Source organism: Mytilus edulis, chromosome 4 (assembly GCF_963676685.1).
Source record: "Mytilus edulis chromosome 4, xbMytEdul2.2, whole genome shotgun sequence".
Classification (NCBI taxonomy): domain Eukaryota; kingdom Metazoa; phylum Mollusca; class Bivalvia; order Mytilida; family Mytilidae; genus Mytilus; species Mytilus edulis.
The window spans coordinates 51,079,748-51,096,981 of record NC_092347.1 but is presented as its reverse complement, the minus strand read 5'-3'; the positions used below and the strand labels follow the sequence as shown (position 1 = coordinate 51,096,981).

General features: G+C 33.1%; 1 protein-coding gene across 1 annotated transcript; it reads left to right on the top strand.

Moving 5' to 3' along the window:
- The first annotated feature begins 12,058 nt into the window (after nucleotides 1-12,058).
- LOC139519922 (piggyBac transposable element-derived protein 4-like) lies at nucleotides 12,059-15,185 on the top strand. Its single transcript, XM_071312243.1, has 2 exons — nucleotides 12,059-12,722; nucleotides 13,285-15,185. The coding sequence occupies exons 1-2, from the start codon at nucleotides 12,436-12,438 to the stop codon at nucleotides 14,606-14,608; spliced, it is 1,611 nt and encodes a 536-aa protein (XP_071168344.1). The 5' UTR covers nucleotides 12,059-12,435; the 3' UTR covers nucleotides 14,609-15,185.
- The last annotated feature ends 2,049 nt before the right edge of the window (nucleotides 15,186-17,234 follow it).

Genomic DNA, 17,234 nt, shown 5'->3' with positions numbered 1-17,234 from the left:
TATATCCTTCATTACTGAAGAATGCTAAGGTAACACCAGTTTTCAAGGATGGTGACAAGCTTCTAGCAACAAATTACAGACCTATATCTGTTCTTCCAACTTTATCAAAATTAATAGAAAAACATGTTTCTAATAAAATGTACAAATATTTATCAAAATTTAAACTTTTACACCCTACACAATCTGGTTTCAGGCCGCAACATTCTTGTCAAACTGCACTTATCAATATCATTGACAAATGGTTGCAAGAAATGAATGATGGTAATTTAAATCTAGCAATTTTATTAGATTTTAAAAAAGCTTTTGATTTGGTAGATCATGATATTCTTTGTTTAAAGCTTAAAATTTATGGATTTAGTGAGGCTACTGTTAGTTTTTTCAAGTCATACCTCAATAACAGAAAACAGCAGGTAAACATTTGTAATGTTTATTCTGAACAACAACATGTAAAATTTGGTGTCCCCCAAGGTTCTATACTTGGTCCCCTATTGTTTGTACTATTTATAAATGACCTTCCCTTATGCATTGAAAATTGTGAAACAGACCTATATGCTGATGACACCACTCTTCATAAATCTGGGAAAAACATAGAAAACATACATGATGATGTTTAAGAAGATTTATACAGGGTTGAAGAGTGGTGTAAAATGAACAACATGTTCATTAATGCAAATAAAACAAAATGTTTGGTTACTGGAACAAAACAGAAACTATCAATTCAGACCTGTCAACCAAACTTGATAATAAACTCAAAAGTATTACAAAATTCTTCATGTGAAAAATTATTAGGTGTTAAAATTGACAACACACTTAACTGGAAAAATCAAATTGACCAAGTTTGTGCTAATATATCATCCAGAATATACCTTCTTTCTAAAATAAAGAAATTTTTAGATATAAATGCAAGGAAAACATATTACAATGGGTATATTCTTCCCTTAATTGACTACTGCTGTATTATTTAGGGTGAATGTAAAAATGAAGGGATAACAAACTCCAAAAAAGGGCAGCAAGATTAATTCTAGATGCAGATCCTTTATCCCCCTCAGCCCCCTTATTTAAAAAACTTGGGTGGATGACAGTTGACAATAGAATAAAATACCACAAATATTTACTTCTATATAAATGTATGAATATGGAAGCACCAATGTACCTAGTTCAAAAGTTTAAACTGAAATCAGATAATAATCCTTACTCCTTAAGAGGCGTCACTCAAGGTAATCTGATAGTTCCTAAGCCAAAAGCTGAACTATTTAAGAAATCCTTTGCTTATTCTGGATCAGTATTATGGAATGGACTACCACACACAATGCGTAAAGCTCAACACACTTTTACTTTTAAGCAAAGTATCAAGAAGTACCTAACACAACCCTGATAAGAAATGTTTGCTACAATGTATTTGTATATTTTTTATTTTTTATTTTCATTTGATTTTTTGACTACATGTATACATCTTAAACAGCATTATATCTTATGTTAATAACAATACATTGAACTACATGAGTGTAAATTAACTATGTGTAATTATCTGTTTTGATTGTATTGTAATTTGTATGTGAGGGCCTCAGGGAAGATTAGTTTATTGTAACTAACTGAGTTTACCCTCTTTAAATAAAGAATTTATTATTATTATTATTATTATTATTCTGGCGTCACAATTTCATTTGAAAAGGCGAAGTACAAATTCAAATGACATACAAAAACATATGATCTGACCATATACAAATGTACATGTACATGTATGAGGGTAGTAATGGGGTACCATATTGAAGTATTCTTGCCAAATGAAAACAACGGTAATTTTTAGACATGACGATAAAATGTACACTTTTTTTCAGAAGATAAAAAAATCAGCTGAATTTTGACAAATCACGCTGTGTTTTCCAAAAATAACAGTAATGATAATTATTTGAGAATCTGTCAAATCACCTTCAGAATATTTTCACTAATCACAGCGAGTTAAATTTAAACTAATTTGAAGCTAACGGTAGCGGAGAATGACTGTTCGACACCTGACAGTAAATTTAAGGGCATTACCACCCTCATGTATGTACATGTTATCAGCTTTTCTTCATATAAGCCAGTGAGCCGCAATGAACTTAATGGCGAGCGAGTGTAGCTAATGAGCTAATCAGGGATCTCCATGGCCTGTTTAACGATGGAGCCCCGCCATCGTTCAAATGTCTTGCGCCATCGTCAAATGACTCGCGCCATCGTTAAATTGTCTTGCGCCATCGTTAAATTGTCTTCCGCCATCGTTCAAAACTTCATCGTTTTTTGTAGCCCGACGCCATTTTTTTATCAATTATAATCAAATGCATGTAATTGCATAACCCTTAGGCTTTTTATGTTATAATCCAATACAGTTCTAACGCCTGAGGGATATCCGGATTAAGATCGCTAATTACTTGTACCTGAGCTTGTACAGGTAGATCAACAAACCAGACAGGAGAATACTATCTGAGGATAGACGATCCATTTGTCGAAGTAATCAACTAAGTTTCAGCAAATGATTATGATCATTTAGATTAAATAAATAAATTAATAAATTAATCCAGTTACAAAGAAAACAGTTTAACAAGTCGAACACGTGCTTTATTTTGACTTACGCAATCAGCATCCCCCTTTTTTAAGAAGTACAAAATAAGACGCAAAACAGTAAATATTATTTCATCGCAAATAACTCGAGTACTGCTGTAACGATAATTTAGAATTACTAAAGTAAAAACTTAAATATTTCCTGTAAAGAAATATCGTATCTAAATTCCGAATTCATTTCGTATATTACAATCAAATTGATACATCCGCGTTTCCGGTTTCTATTCAGACTCGAAAGATGCATGTTGCACAGCATCAATTTTTCCAGATAAAGTCATTAAAAACCTTTTCATTTGTGAACGTTTGCTTTACAAATCTCTTTAACCTTTTACATAACCCGTACGAATTGTTTTGTTGTTGCTGCAAATCAGCCATACCGGTAATGGGCTCTGAATTTGACAGTGTCCACGAAAAATAAGCTCCACATCAGATGATTTTTAACCCCCATAACAATTACCAAAAATAAAAGAAATCTGCATGGGGACCTTCATGACAGCTTTTGGTCATTCTCGACTAAGTGGGGACCATGAAGACTTGGCATTTGAATGGTTAAAAACGGCAATAAATGAAAATATTGATACTTCTAATTCTATAATGAAAATTCAAATAAATATAATTTAAATAAGCAATGAATTAGCATGTTCACCATTCCTTGTATGGAGGGATAAAATACTTCCGATCGCGCTACACTGTACAGCGTAGACAAGGTTTGTAATGGTGAAAGTTCCTCCATGGTTTAATTTTCATCCATGGAGATCCCTGCAGTGTCCATGAAAAATAAGCTCCACATCATATGATTTTTAACCCCCATAACAATTACCAAAAATACAAGAAATCTACATGGGGACCTTCATGACAGCTTTTGGTCATTCTCGACTAAGGGGGGACAATGAAGACTTGGCATTTGAATGGTTAAAAACGGCAATAAATGAAAATATTGATACTTCTAATTCTATAATGGAAATTCAAATAAATATAATTTAAATAAGCAATGATTTAGCATGTTCTCCATTCCTTGTATGGAGGGATAAAATACTTCCGATCGCGCTACACTGTACAGCGTAGACATGGTTTGTAATGGTGAAAGTTCCTCCATCGTTCAATTTTCATCCATGGAGATCCCTGGCTAATGTGAATCAAATTGTGTCCTCAGTGGGGGATATATTAAGGGATCTATACGAAAAAAACCTGATTATCTGTTTATCATTCTATCTCGCACACATGTATAAATTATCAGCTTACCTGCACATGATTATCATAAAATATTTGCAAGTGAACCGCAATGAACATTTTTAGCAAGTGAGCCCAGCTAATGAGCTAAAGTGAATCAAACTGTGTGCTCATGCAATCAGAGTTGGTGATATTTAAAGGTATCTTTACCAAGAAAACCTGCAAATCTCAGTGGCGGATCCAGAACTTTTCATAAAGGGGTGGGGGGTTCTGACTGACCAGAGGGTTGCCCTCTCCCGTCATGGTTCAATGATTTCCTACGTGTATATAATCAACTTAATTTCCCCCACCTCCTTGGTCTGTCTATGCATCTGTCTGTCTATATAAGTCCTGCGAAATAGTACTGTTTTTTTCCCCCTCCCTTATTTGGCCCTCAACAGTTGCTTATCTGTTGATCTTTCTATCAATGGCATTTTTAGACTAAAGATTTCATGCGTTCAAACCCATGTTCTATTAACCCTTTCTGTGTGTGTCTTTTTTTTTTTATTTTCTCAATCTGGATGTAGGGATTTGATATTTTCTAATTTGGGACTTCAGGATTTCATGTTTTTTATGTCAGGATTTCGTGATCAGGACAACTCCAATCCCACTCTTAAATAATGACTTATTTAGACTTACTATCTAATTCTATAAAAAAAAAATGCAACTCAGAATAGGAAAAATGACACTAAGTCTGATTTACTTCCACTACTGATCAGGTAATATGCAAAGCTAAAAACACACATAAATAACATAAAATAGTGATTGAAAGATTGATTGCACTTTAAATGTACAATTCAGACACGTGTTACATGAGGAGCCAGTTTGTTTACAAATAATTATGTCACGTGAAGGCGCACTGATTGCAGTTAAGATGGTAAAATCACAAATCAGCCGTTACTGTAAATGGACTGAAAGTATGACTTTTGAGCAAATTTAAAGGGAAATGACAGGGAAGGGGCCAAATAGTGTTCAAGGGGAGCAAATGCCCTTTAATTAGATATGCAGGTTTCAAAAATAGAGAGAGAATTAGAGGGAAAGTTGAGTCATCTTTTCAGACTTCAGTTAAATAATGACTTATCACTATACAAATCCTTGCACTTATGAAGTTATGTAAACTTACCTTCTAATTCTAAAAAACACACACACACACTACTCAGAACTATGTCCAATTCACTTTGACTACTGATATGCAAACCTAAAAACAAACAGAAAAATATATCATAAAATAGTGATTGAAAGATTCATAACACTTTGAAAGGATAATTCACACGTGTTACACGGGGAGCATGTTTGTTTACAAATAATAATGTCACGTGATCGCGCAGACCTCACATGTTGCATCGCCCTTACAATCCACTAATACATAACCCATTATCATGCAAACATGCAACGTGAATGTGATTGGTTATCAAATAATACAGAAATAATGCATGTACAGTTTATGAAGAAATTAGTTCATCAAATAGATGCGATTTTCACTTTTGACACAAATAGGTCGGGTTGACATTTCTGTCATCGGGGATAATGTTGAGATAAATGGGATAAAACTGACAGTCAAAAAGGTCTAGAAGAGAAGCACATCAGTAAAACTTAACATTGATAAGTAATACTTACCAAAATTTCTCTAATTAATAAACTATATAACTGATTTTCACAAAGATAACGGCAAATAATTTTGATGATGGTGATGATGCTGGTTAAATTGGCGCGAAATAATATTCTTACTCCTATTGCTTTACGTAAAAAAAATGTATAGAATTGCATTTGACTAAAGTTGAGCATAAAAAAACGTGAATATGCAAAAGCCTGGTAATATATTAATGATAAAGTGTGTGTAAATTTCCGTAAACGAATTTACCAGTATACTTCACTAAGAATTACATTTGAGGTCATTTGAGCGCAAGGAGATCTTTATTTGTGAATCGGTTTTAATAACCCCGGTTGAACTCAGGATCGAAGTTCAACATGTTTATATTAACGGAATTTTTTGCGTTGCTTTTAGTCCAAATAATTATGACGTCTTGAAAGGCTATTATAATTTTTTTCTTTGACGCCTTAAGTCCAAATAATTATGACGTCTTGAAAGGCTATTATAATTTTTTTCTTTGACGCCAATTTTTTTCTTTGACGCCTTAGTAAGTGATTAAGGCGTCAAAGAAAAAAATTATAATAGCCTTTTTTTTTCAAGACGTCATAATTATTTGGACTCAAAGTTTGGTTTTTCTCGAGAAAGATGGAAAAAAAATGGTTTCTTGAGAAAAATAAAATACGGCGTAAACTAACATTTATCATGCATCTAGCTTTGCGTTGAAGTGCTAATATGTATACAGTAGCTCTTTAAATGAATACGACCTTTAACCGGTAAACAATGTAAAACAAAAGATGACACAGTAATAAAAAAATATTGAAATAGGAAAACATTGTAATATATACACTGACATACAAGTAGAAAATATCTGACGATGTTAGTGTTTTCATATGTATGAGGAAACATATGTATGAGGAAACAAATATAATTTAACCAAAAAAAAAACAGTGTAGGTCTTGACTAATTAGACACGCCCTCTTAAGTCAGCGGGTCCATAACAGGATAGGAAAAAAAAACAGCCATCGAAATACCATAATTCAAAATTGGTGGGTGGGTGGGGGGGGGGGGGGGGGATAATAGCTTAACTCAAGATTTTGATCATTATTCAACTTTATCTAGTACGGCATACGTTTTACCACTAGTACACTCTTTATATCTTGATAATGTATCAATCATTTACTTCAGATCCACTCTCACCTCGTCGTAAATATGCGTGACATATTTGCCACTGGAGGACGGGAGCAATCAATTCATCAGTTTCATATAGTGATGCATAATTATATAGTAGTTCTTAACTGATAATTGTCTCAAACAGTATTCCAGTTTTGGTATTTTATTTTTATTTTATATCTTATTTCTAAACGAAAATTTTAGAATTTCTTTCCGCATCTTTCTCTTTGAATTCATTTGTTTGAATAATCAATAATAATATAGTAGTCTACATCAGTGGTTACTTTGTATGCAGCCAAACTATGTAGAGGGCAGTAGAACAGAAAACAATCTCCATTGTGTATATTTGCAATAACTTTTATATTGAAGCGTAAAACCACGACAGTCAGGCTCGTTTAGGTGGAAAAATTACTGTGTCAATTTCATATACTTATATATTGTAATATGTCATAAAAGCAAAAACACACGAAAAAAATGGCCACAATTTATAATAACATTCAACATTTTTCGGCTGTTTCGTTTATTCTTAAGTTAATGTCTTAATTACTGATCTGTTTTGTTAATCAAATTATTATTTTTCATCTACAACTGCAAAAGGCGCAACAGATGCGACTAATTTGAAGATTAATGTGACCGTTGTTGTTGTTTATAGATTGTATTCGAAGTTCGTATATCCCTTCAACCATTTATTTAGATGGTATTTTAACGTATAGATAGCGCGAAACTCTCCTTACTCTATCATCTATGCATCTGATAATGAAATTTTTTTATTTCGACTAAACGAGGCTGCAAATTTATACATCCGAGCAGCTAAACAGCCGCACCCAATTTTAGCAAATATATACACGTAACTGTCGGACTGGAGCAGTCCAGAGATGTGAATATTTCTATACCCAATCAATACTTTTTTTTTTGAAAAAGATTTTAAAGGTATATTAATACGACAGCAACCCAACGACACATATGATTCAAAACACTAAGAGTCAACATACAGATTTTTGTTTTTGCTAGAAGCCTAGCTGTAAAGAAAAAAAAACCAAACTGCAACATGAATATATAATACGGAGTCGGTGAGATTTTAGACAAGTGTTTGGTTGCAAAATTTCACGTGCTCTTTATTGATTTCGTTATGTGAAATTATATAGACAGTGTAATATAAATCAGTGTAAGAAAACCACTTCTTTGTAAAGTAACGGTAAAATAAATAATGATTATGGATGACGGACGTCAAGTGGCATATTAAATGAATAATCAGAACAAAAACATCCAATGTAAATATAATATGAAAATTAACCCTGCTTTGTACTTTAGACCGACACACAGAAACGGATTTCTAACGTGTAATTCGTTTGTTTTAAAAGAGGGATGAAATACCGTATATCAGAGCCGGGGACTATTTTAATAGTTTGTAATTCCATAGTTTGCTAACCCGAATAATTCAGTCCCTCCCCGTAATCGACCTCTCATACTTGCGAGGTAGTAATCGTAGATCAGCGGAATATAACGACTGAATTATTCAGGTTAATGGTTTGCATGTTTCACACCCGGGTTTCACAATTTTGACGAACACAATAGTAAAGCTAACTGAATTATTAGCTCGTACATATACTTGTCCATTGTAAATAAGAAGATGCGATATGAGTGCTATCGAGACAACTATCCAACAAACTCACAGTGTAAAAATACATTTGTCTGCAACACCGTCGCACTGCCTTTGAAAAATTAGCGGGGAAATATAACGTTACGTCCCGAAACGTCTTAATTTTTGGCGCAATTTGTGAGGCTTACGGAAGGGATTGAGTAAACAATATTATATTACTCGATTTTTCTCAAAAACGAGTATGGTGACAAATATTTTTCAAAACGTTATGACGTTCCATTTTTTTTCAAACATATCTTACTTTGGTCAAATCGACACCGTTAGAAATATTTAAAAAATCTAAAATGTGCATTTCAAATGTTCATTTCTTGCCGTTTTTGGGGGTAACCATAACGTTTTTGGCTTTATTTGAGTAAGAATTAATTCTTTAAATGGTTAAGTTAGATTTTTCTAACCATCTTAAACTATTTTGCTTCAATTTGAGCCCCATTATATAAGTATTTGTTGATTAAAAAATCATATTTAATTTTTTTAAATAAAAAAACGTTTGTTTCTTCAAAATTGCAAAAATGTTCAATTTTCAGCAGTATTTTTAGCAAAAACGAAATCGACAACAAATATTTTTTTTGGCAAAATTTTATTCTCTGTCAATTGAAGAATGAAATATCTTTACGGGAAAAAATTCTCACCGTCAAAAATAAACTGTTGGATATGCCCTTTTAATGCATGAGATTATTGTATTCATCATGATGAAAATAAAGAAATCGAATTGCAATGTGAATATGTCTTTCTAACTCTTCGTAATGTTCTATGGAAAATACTATGTTGTTATATAATGTCTTTTGCACCATTTGCAACTGATTTATGGACTCAAAATAAAGGATCATTTTTATCGGTTGGTAAATGTTTCAATGTAATTTGTTCAGGTTTATATGTACTAGTATCAAGAATACGATATTACTTAATAGTAACTCCAGTTTTTCTTAGTTTTCTCTCTCGGCTTACTGCGAAATAGATATATGAACAGTTGTGTTTTAAAAAAGGACATGTTTCTAAAATTAATATAGCATAGTGATTTTAGGAGGGTTTTTTTTTAAAGAAAAACTTTTAGCCCGAGGGTAAAGATAATTGTCCAAAAAGGAAGGATGCCAAGTAAATACGATATCAGTGATAGCTATATGCGGAATTGTTCAAATTGAAGTTTTAAACGACCTTGTCTTTTTTATACTTTATTCCGGACTTTACAGACCTTGCACGGACATGTGATTTGGTTTTAAATTTATTTTATCATAATTCTTTTGTTATTGAGGTCAATTTATTTTGTTGAAATACATTTTATTTGTTCATGATTTCTAAAAACTTACCAAAATAAATACAAAACTTTAAACATTTTATAATGATACATATTATTAAAGTTATTACGAACAATATTTATATAGGTTTTAAATTTGTTTTGTAATGTAGCTTCTTTGTGTCTATGTAGTTTCACGGGGAAATAACTCTTAACTTTAAACCTTTCGCACCAACGGTTACTTGCAACGGTTCCTTGAAAGCATAATCGAGTGCACACAATATTGTTTCCTATGAATACAAGAAATAACCACATGAAATTAGTCCCAAATTACAGCTAAAAATTATCAAAACAGTTCTGCATATGATTCCTAAAACATTCGTTGATATTAAGTGTATACATCAATAATTTCCAAAGGTTAAATGACGGCTCCCACTTTGTACTAACCTCTGCTAAAAGAACTATGACAATGTTCGATCAGGTCTTCATTTTATACAATTAATTATTTGATGGCATTTCCGAAGATCATATAATAAAAATAAAACGACATTTGAGAAATAACCGGGTCGAAAAGAAGAATGTGTTCTGTATGTTCTGGACGAAATGTCCCTGGTGGCAGGAAAAGGCTGCAAGAAAAATGTATATGCATGTGTGCTCTCTGTCGTAAAATTGTTCATAAACCATGCAGTAAATATAAGAAACACGACAGACGATGTAACACCGACGAATTAAATATTTTTCTTGAGTAATGTTTATATGAAACTTAAATTTTGTATTCCAAGCTCATATAATGAAGTTGTTCACCAAAAATAATGACAAACTTTCTTTAATTTATAAGTAGTGACAAATTAATTTGCATTTTCTCTTTTCGTATTGACTCGGGAGTACAATGTATATGATCTTTAGACAGGTTACCTTCTTTATAGTAGGGAATGTCTGGTATTAGTTCAAGTGAGGGCAACTAAAAGAAGTAAAGTCAAACTTAAAATCGGTGCACTTATTTTGTAATGTTTCATGGAACACATAAAATAGTTACCCCTCCCTCAAAAAAAAAAATTTTTTTACCTTATCTTATTGCTATTATTAGAACCGGGACCAGAATATCTTACTACACGTAACTTGTCTAAATATTATAACTTCGGAGTCAAAAATCGGTATTATATGTAAGAAAATGGACTATTAGTAAAAAAAGTTTAATTTTCCCGCCACTTGCAGTTAACATCTTTTGGCGCTTTCATACCTATACTATGACGTCGACATTTTTTGCGTTATCGTAAAGACAATCAAAAAAGATATTGGCACTGAAGGGTTTTGTTTAAATTTGTTTGGCAGCGAAAGGGTTAACGGTGCTTTTTTGTGGACTTTAGCGGAACTTGCTATTGTGGACGTTAACCCTTTCAGTGCCAGGAAAAAATCCGCAACTTTCCGTTTACTGCCAAGCTTGTTTTTTTCTAAAGTACACAAGAATATTTGCCGTCAGTGACGTTAACAATAACGTCGCGTCATAAGATTTTGAGTAAAAGGGTACGACGTCTTTCACTGATTGATTGGCAATTTTGAGACCTCTTGCTTCTCTATGTGTAGAAATAGTATTTTCTTTTTCGGTAATACTTTTATGAAAAATGACTTTTAAAAATCCCATGGGCAAAAGTAAGTTTAGGGAGACGGATTTATATAAGTTTTTTCACACTTGTTTCCGAATCATTTATTTGAACTTTATGTAACATTGTAATATATATATATATCATGTATTTTTTCATTAATAAATACTATTTAAACTAAAAGTAAGTATCGTTGTTTTATTTTTAGTTGAAAGATGGTTCCATAGTGTTCAAATAAACAGTGGATAGATGTTTCATTGGCAATCATTACACATTTCCTTATTTTTATAATTTATACTGATACAAAATTTAACAACTTTCGGAGAGTTTTTGAAAACGGAAGAATTAAATTTACGCATTTTCTTTATCAAGATACAAGTACTGTGGCTTAAATGATCACAAGTAAAGAAGAAAAATAATTGCAAACACGAAGAGTGATCTTTGCAATTAAAAAATTAACAAATTAATGATTGAAAAGGGATACGCTGTTGAAACTGAAACTAGTCTCCCTTTTTCTCCGCCTTCTTTTTTCTTTTCCAAACAATTTATAAAAACATCGATGAGAAAGGTTCGAAACTATTGAAACATAACTACAAAAAAAAAACAATTGGAAAAAGTAGAATTTGCCTCTATACACCGTTTTAAAACAAATGACCCCAGCAACAAGCATTGTGTAAATGTATGGGCCCATTTGCAAGTACAGTTACTTATAATGCCGTCATAGACAATTGAAAATTTTCCACTTGAGTTGATGTGTTTCTTTTGTTGTGGAGTATAATTATTTTCTGCCTGTAATTTTTCTATTTGTCAAATTCTTTCAACTTTGGTACTAATAAAAAAACATTTTCTGAAAGTACATTATTTACTTTGTATTGAATATATTTTGCTCGTTCGAATAATAAATTGATGTTCAAATTTGAAAGATATCCGAACAAAATGCCCAGTGAATTAGGCTCGGAATCAGACATAGAACCGGCTAATATTCAAAATTTTTAAGAACCGCCTGCAAACGAAAAGCAACATATTTTATCTAAACGACCTTCAAAAAGAATTTCCAGAGCTCCGGAAGACTTCAACTTAGTAGGTAAAATTCCGATCCCAAGCCCGGACGAAGGCCGAGACAAGGGAAAAAATCATTTACAAAGAATTTGATATATCAAAAATATATAAAAAAAAACAAATACATTCAAAACATTGGCAATTAGATTAATATTTTTATTTGCGCAAATGGTACCTATATTTGTTCAATGGACTGGCGCAGAAGTTGCATTGGCGCAAATAAGTTCATTTTTGGCGCAAAAAGATATCACCCGATTTAATGTTTGACGTCATGTAAAAATATATCGGTTGACGTCATATTCCTCGTGAATCAAATATGGCCGACTCCAGTGATTCAGAGCAGTTTTCAGACGGGGAGAGTGATGGAGATTTTGAAGTTATAAGCGGTAGCTCAGAATCTGAAGATGAGATGAATGATGTTCCAATGAATGCCAATCCTTGGTTTCGAGTTAGACCTCCTGAGATTGACTATTTACACGACCAAAGATTTGTAGAGAACAGTGGCCCTCAGAATGTCCCTGCTGCCGACGCTAAACCTATTGACTACTTCTTGCTGTTTCTGACACTTGATTTTCTACGACACATTGTCAGAGAGACAAACAGGTAAAATTTACAACTAACTGTTGCGTTATATGTTACATTTCACATATGAAAATAGTCATAAGTTTACTCAGTACGATATATTAATGCACACGTTGCGATTATGAAGACATTTGCCTTTGTTTTTTCTTACCTTTGCCCGGTCGTTTCAACACATAATATAATATAAACTATAGATATAAAATTAGTATATGATTTTGCTGATTCTATACACTAAGCAAAAGGAATAAATTATAAGAACAATGACTGGTCGGCTGGGAGTCAGAATAAAAGGTCAGATCGAGTAAGGTGACATGTCTACCTGCGCAATGTAAACTTCTGAACTAGTACAAAGCAGAGAATTTTTTTTAACGTTAGTATGAGTATGTTCTCGTTCTACACATTTGTTTGACGCTGGGCGTTAAACAAAAAAGCACTAAAAATTACCTAATGGGCTACGAGCATTCGTGAATTAATAATTTATTAGGTCACGCGTTGAGAATGTTTTAAACATGTTTTAATTCTAAGATTATTTTTACCATTTGTATATTTCATATCAATTATAATACTGTCATTTTTTTTACAGGTATGCACAAGACTTCATCACTAGTCAGCAGAGGATAAGAAGATTTTCGCGTCTCCATTCCTGGTTTAAAGTTGGTGCTGTAACTTTAGATGAGATGAAAGGATTTATATCAGTAATACTTAACATGGGCCTTATACGTAAACCATCCATTACAGAATATTGGAACACCAAATTTCAAAGCCAGGATACTGTTTGGTTTCGTAACATGTTTTCTAGAAATCGATTTCAGAGCATTTTAAAATTTTTTCATATAGTAGATAATACTACAATACCGAATCGGAACGACGATAATTATTCACCCACATCAAAATTTCAGTGCTTCGTTGATCTTTTTAATCGACAGTCGAAACAACATTACATTCCAAAACAGAACCTAAGTATTGACGAAAGCTTAATCGCATCTAAAGGCCGGTCATCAATAATACAATACATTCCTTCAAAAGCGGCGAAATTTGGAGTCAAACTTTGGGTATTAGCCGAGGCCGTCAGTGGCTATATTTGTCAAATCAGTGTTTACAAAGGCAAACAATATGACCCAACACCACAAGGAATGTTACAGGGTGCTTACGTAGTCAACAAACTGTTAGATGCCGCAGGATTGTTTAACAAAGCTTATCATTTATTTACTGACAGTTTTTTCTCCTCAATTAATCTGGCTAAAGAGCTTTTAGCAAAAGGAACAATGTTCACTGGAACATTACGCGCTAATCGGCAAATGCCAAACACAATCAAGAATCCTGTTTTGCAGGAAAAGGAGAGCATTTATGTTAGACAAGGAAGAATTCTGTTATGTGCATATAAAGAACTGAATGGTCGAAAACCAGTTAGAATCATATCCTCTTTTTCTAAAGCAGCACAAGAAAATGATAAACCGGCTATGATTTGCTCGTATAATAAATTTATGGGGGGCGTAGATTTGGCTGACATGATGACAGAGAGTTACAATGATGGACGAAAAACGTTAAAGGTTTGGAAAAAGGTTGTTTTTAATCTTATGCACCGTATGGTAATAAATGCATACATTATTTATAAAGAAAACACTTCCGATAATCCGAAATTGTCAAGACTATCCTTCACACAAAGGCTGATAGAGGATCTCGCTAAAGATCACATGGTGCTAAGAAACGAAAACCAAGACGACAATAGACAAAATAAGAACAAACACGGGATCAGAAAGTTGCCCGGTCACAGAGAAAAAGATTGCGATGTATGTTCAGACAGAAATGGTTACGGGGGTCGAAGGAGGAGTAGGACTGTATGTCGAGTTTGCGGAAAAGGTGTTCACCGGGATTGTAAAGACAATCATTTATGTGTTGAATCATGATTAAAGTATATTTTTTGTTTCTAATCAAATGTTTTTATTTTATAACAGGTGTTCAGACAACCCACTACAATTACATGAAATAGTCATTTATAATGCATCGAATCCTCACCCCTCACATAAAGATGTCTCTGTACCAGGAGCATGACAAGCACTTTTGAAATTACCCTATTTGACTTATTTCTTGATGGTATTTGGTTTTTTTTAATTGATTTTAATCGGTCATTCTATTTGAATTGGAATTCGCTCATTGAATGTTTTATGCCTGTTGTATTGTTTGATTTCGATTCAGCGTACTTCTGAAGAATCATTATTCCATAAAAGGTGCACATGCAGTGCATTAAAATTGGTTTCAGTAATTAAACTTTTCGACTGCTATCATAATTTAGTGAAACTGTAATATTTCTTTGATATTATTTTTTTTATACAATACAAAAAAGAAAATCAGCAGAAAATCCACACAAATTAAAACAAATTAAAAATTGCATAAAAGTATGGCCAACGCGGCTTAAATGAAAAATTGAAAGCACTTTGCATGCATCTAAGCAACGTGCTGTAGCCCCTCCCACAGTACACAAAAGAAGCGACGTCACTGAAACCTATTGTTCGACGTCAAGGAAAAAAACATCGGCCGAAAATCGGCCCGTGGCAGTCAAAGTAGTATATACAAATCGGCCTAAAATCGGCCCATGGCACAGAAAACGTTAAAGGGAAATCACACTATTGTTTATACACATCGCTCTCGGTGCCGCTATAGTGTCGTGGCCGTATTATGACGTCGCCGTTTTCGATTCCGTCGCAGTGGTTGCTAATTTCTAAAATGGCGACCCGCTCGAAGGGACGTTTCACTAAAGCAGAAAAAAGCAAACCACGTTTTGATTTAAGTGCAACAATGAAAATGCTACTTGAAATGGACACAATCACAATGTATGGCAACAAAAATAGTCGATAGTGGTCTTGATATGAATTACCGTCCGCTCAACTCATTTTTACTATACTATATATAAAAATATTAATTTTCGCGAACCATTTAGGTCACGGAAATTCCAAAATATGGCATCAGTAAGGAGAGTTGTGCAAATAATGAGAATACACAGAACTCCCATCCAAATTATCTTTAGCTAAAAGTATTCATCATTTTCTATTTTATATGTACTAACAACATTCCATTTTTCTATAATTTCGATTGAAATATTCCAAAATCTGAGTTAAAATCGATCGAATGCCCCAAATAAACATTGTCTGATTGGTTGAAGTACTGTGGCGTCGATGATTAGCATAATAAGCCTCGATGTAAAGAATAAGCCTCGATGTAAAGCACACGCTTCACATGAATAAGGAGAGTTTTACAAATAATGTGAATACACAGATCCTCCATCCTATTTATATTTTGCTGGAAATGTTGCAGTTTTCATCATTTCTGTTTTGATTCTGCTCACAACATTCCATTTTTTCTATAATTCCGATTTAAATATGTGGAACCCGCAATAAAAATAGATGGCCTCAATGATCTAATAGCAACGCAAAAAATTCCGTTATCCTGAGTTCTACGATGTTACATTAGCCTGGGATCCGGCCCAATCTAGCTGCGCGTCGTAAGGTCAAGATTAGCCAGGATCCCAGTCTAAATTAATGTTACATAAACCAACCAAATCACACATATACAGAACTTTGCGCTCAAATGTAATTCTTGGTGAAGTATACGGGTAACTTCGTTTACGGAAATTTATACACACTTTATAATTAACATATTACCTGGCTTTTACATATTCACGTTTTTTTATGATGAACTGTAGTCGAATTCAATTCTATTCATTTTTTTTACATGAAGCAATAGGAGTAAGAATATTTATTTAACCAGCATCACAATGAACAAAATTATTTACCGGTATTTTTGTGAAATTTCAGTTCGATAGGTTATCAATTAGAGAAATTTTGGTAAGCTCAAATGTAATTCTTGGTGAAGTATACGGGTAACTTCGTTTACGGAAATTTATACACACTTTATAATTAACATATTACCTGGCTTTTACATATTCACGTTTTTTTATGATGAACTGTAGTCGAATTCAATTCTATTCATTTTTTTTACATGAAGCAATAGGAGTAAGAATATTTATTTAACCAGCATCACAATGAACAAAATTATTTACCGGTATTTTTGTGAAATTTCAGTTCGATAGGTTATCAATTAGAGAAATTTTGGTAAGTATTACTTATTTATGTTAAGGTTCTACTGATGTGCTTCTCTAGACCTGTTTGACGGTCCGTTTTATCCCATTTATCTCAATACTATGTCCGATGACAGGAATGTCAACTCCACCTATTCGTGTCGAAATGAAAAATCCAATCTGTTTGATGAAATAATTTCTTCTTCAACGGTTCATGCATTATTTTTGTATAATTTGATAACCAATCACATTCACGTTGCATGTTTGCATGAAAATGGTTATGTACATGTATTAGTGAATTGTAAGGGCGATGCAGCATGCGAGGTCAGTGCGCGATCACGTGACATTATTATTTGTAAACAAACATGCTCCCCGTGTAACACGTGTCTGAATTATCCTTTCAAAGTGTTATGACTCTTTCAATCACTATTTTATGATATTTTTGTTTTTGTTTTTAG

Coding starts and splice junctions, on each gene's coding strand:
- LOC139519922 (XM_071312243.1), top strand. CDS start 12,436: ATGGCCGACTCCAGTGATTCAGAGCAGTTTTCAGACGGGGAGAGTGAT. Junction 12,723..13,284: donor ATTGTCAGAGAGACAAACAG/GTAAAATTTACA, acceptor TTTTTTTTACAG/GTATGCACAAGACTTCATCA.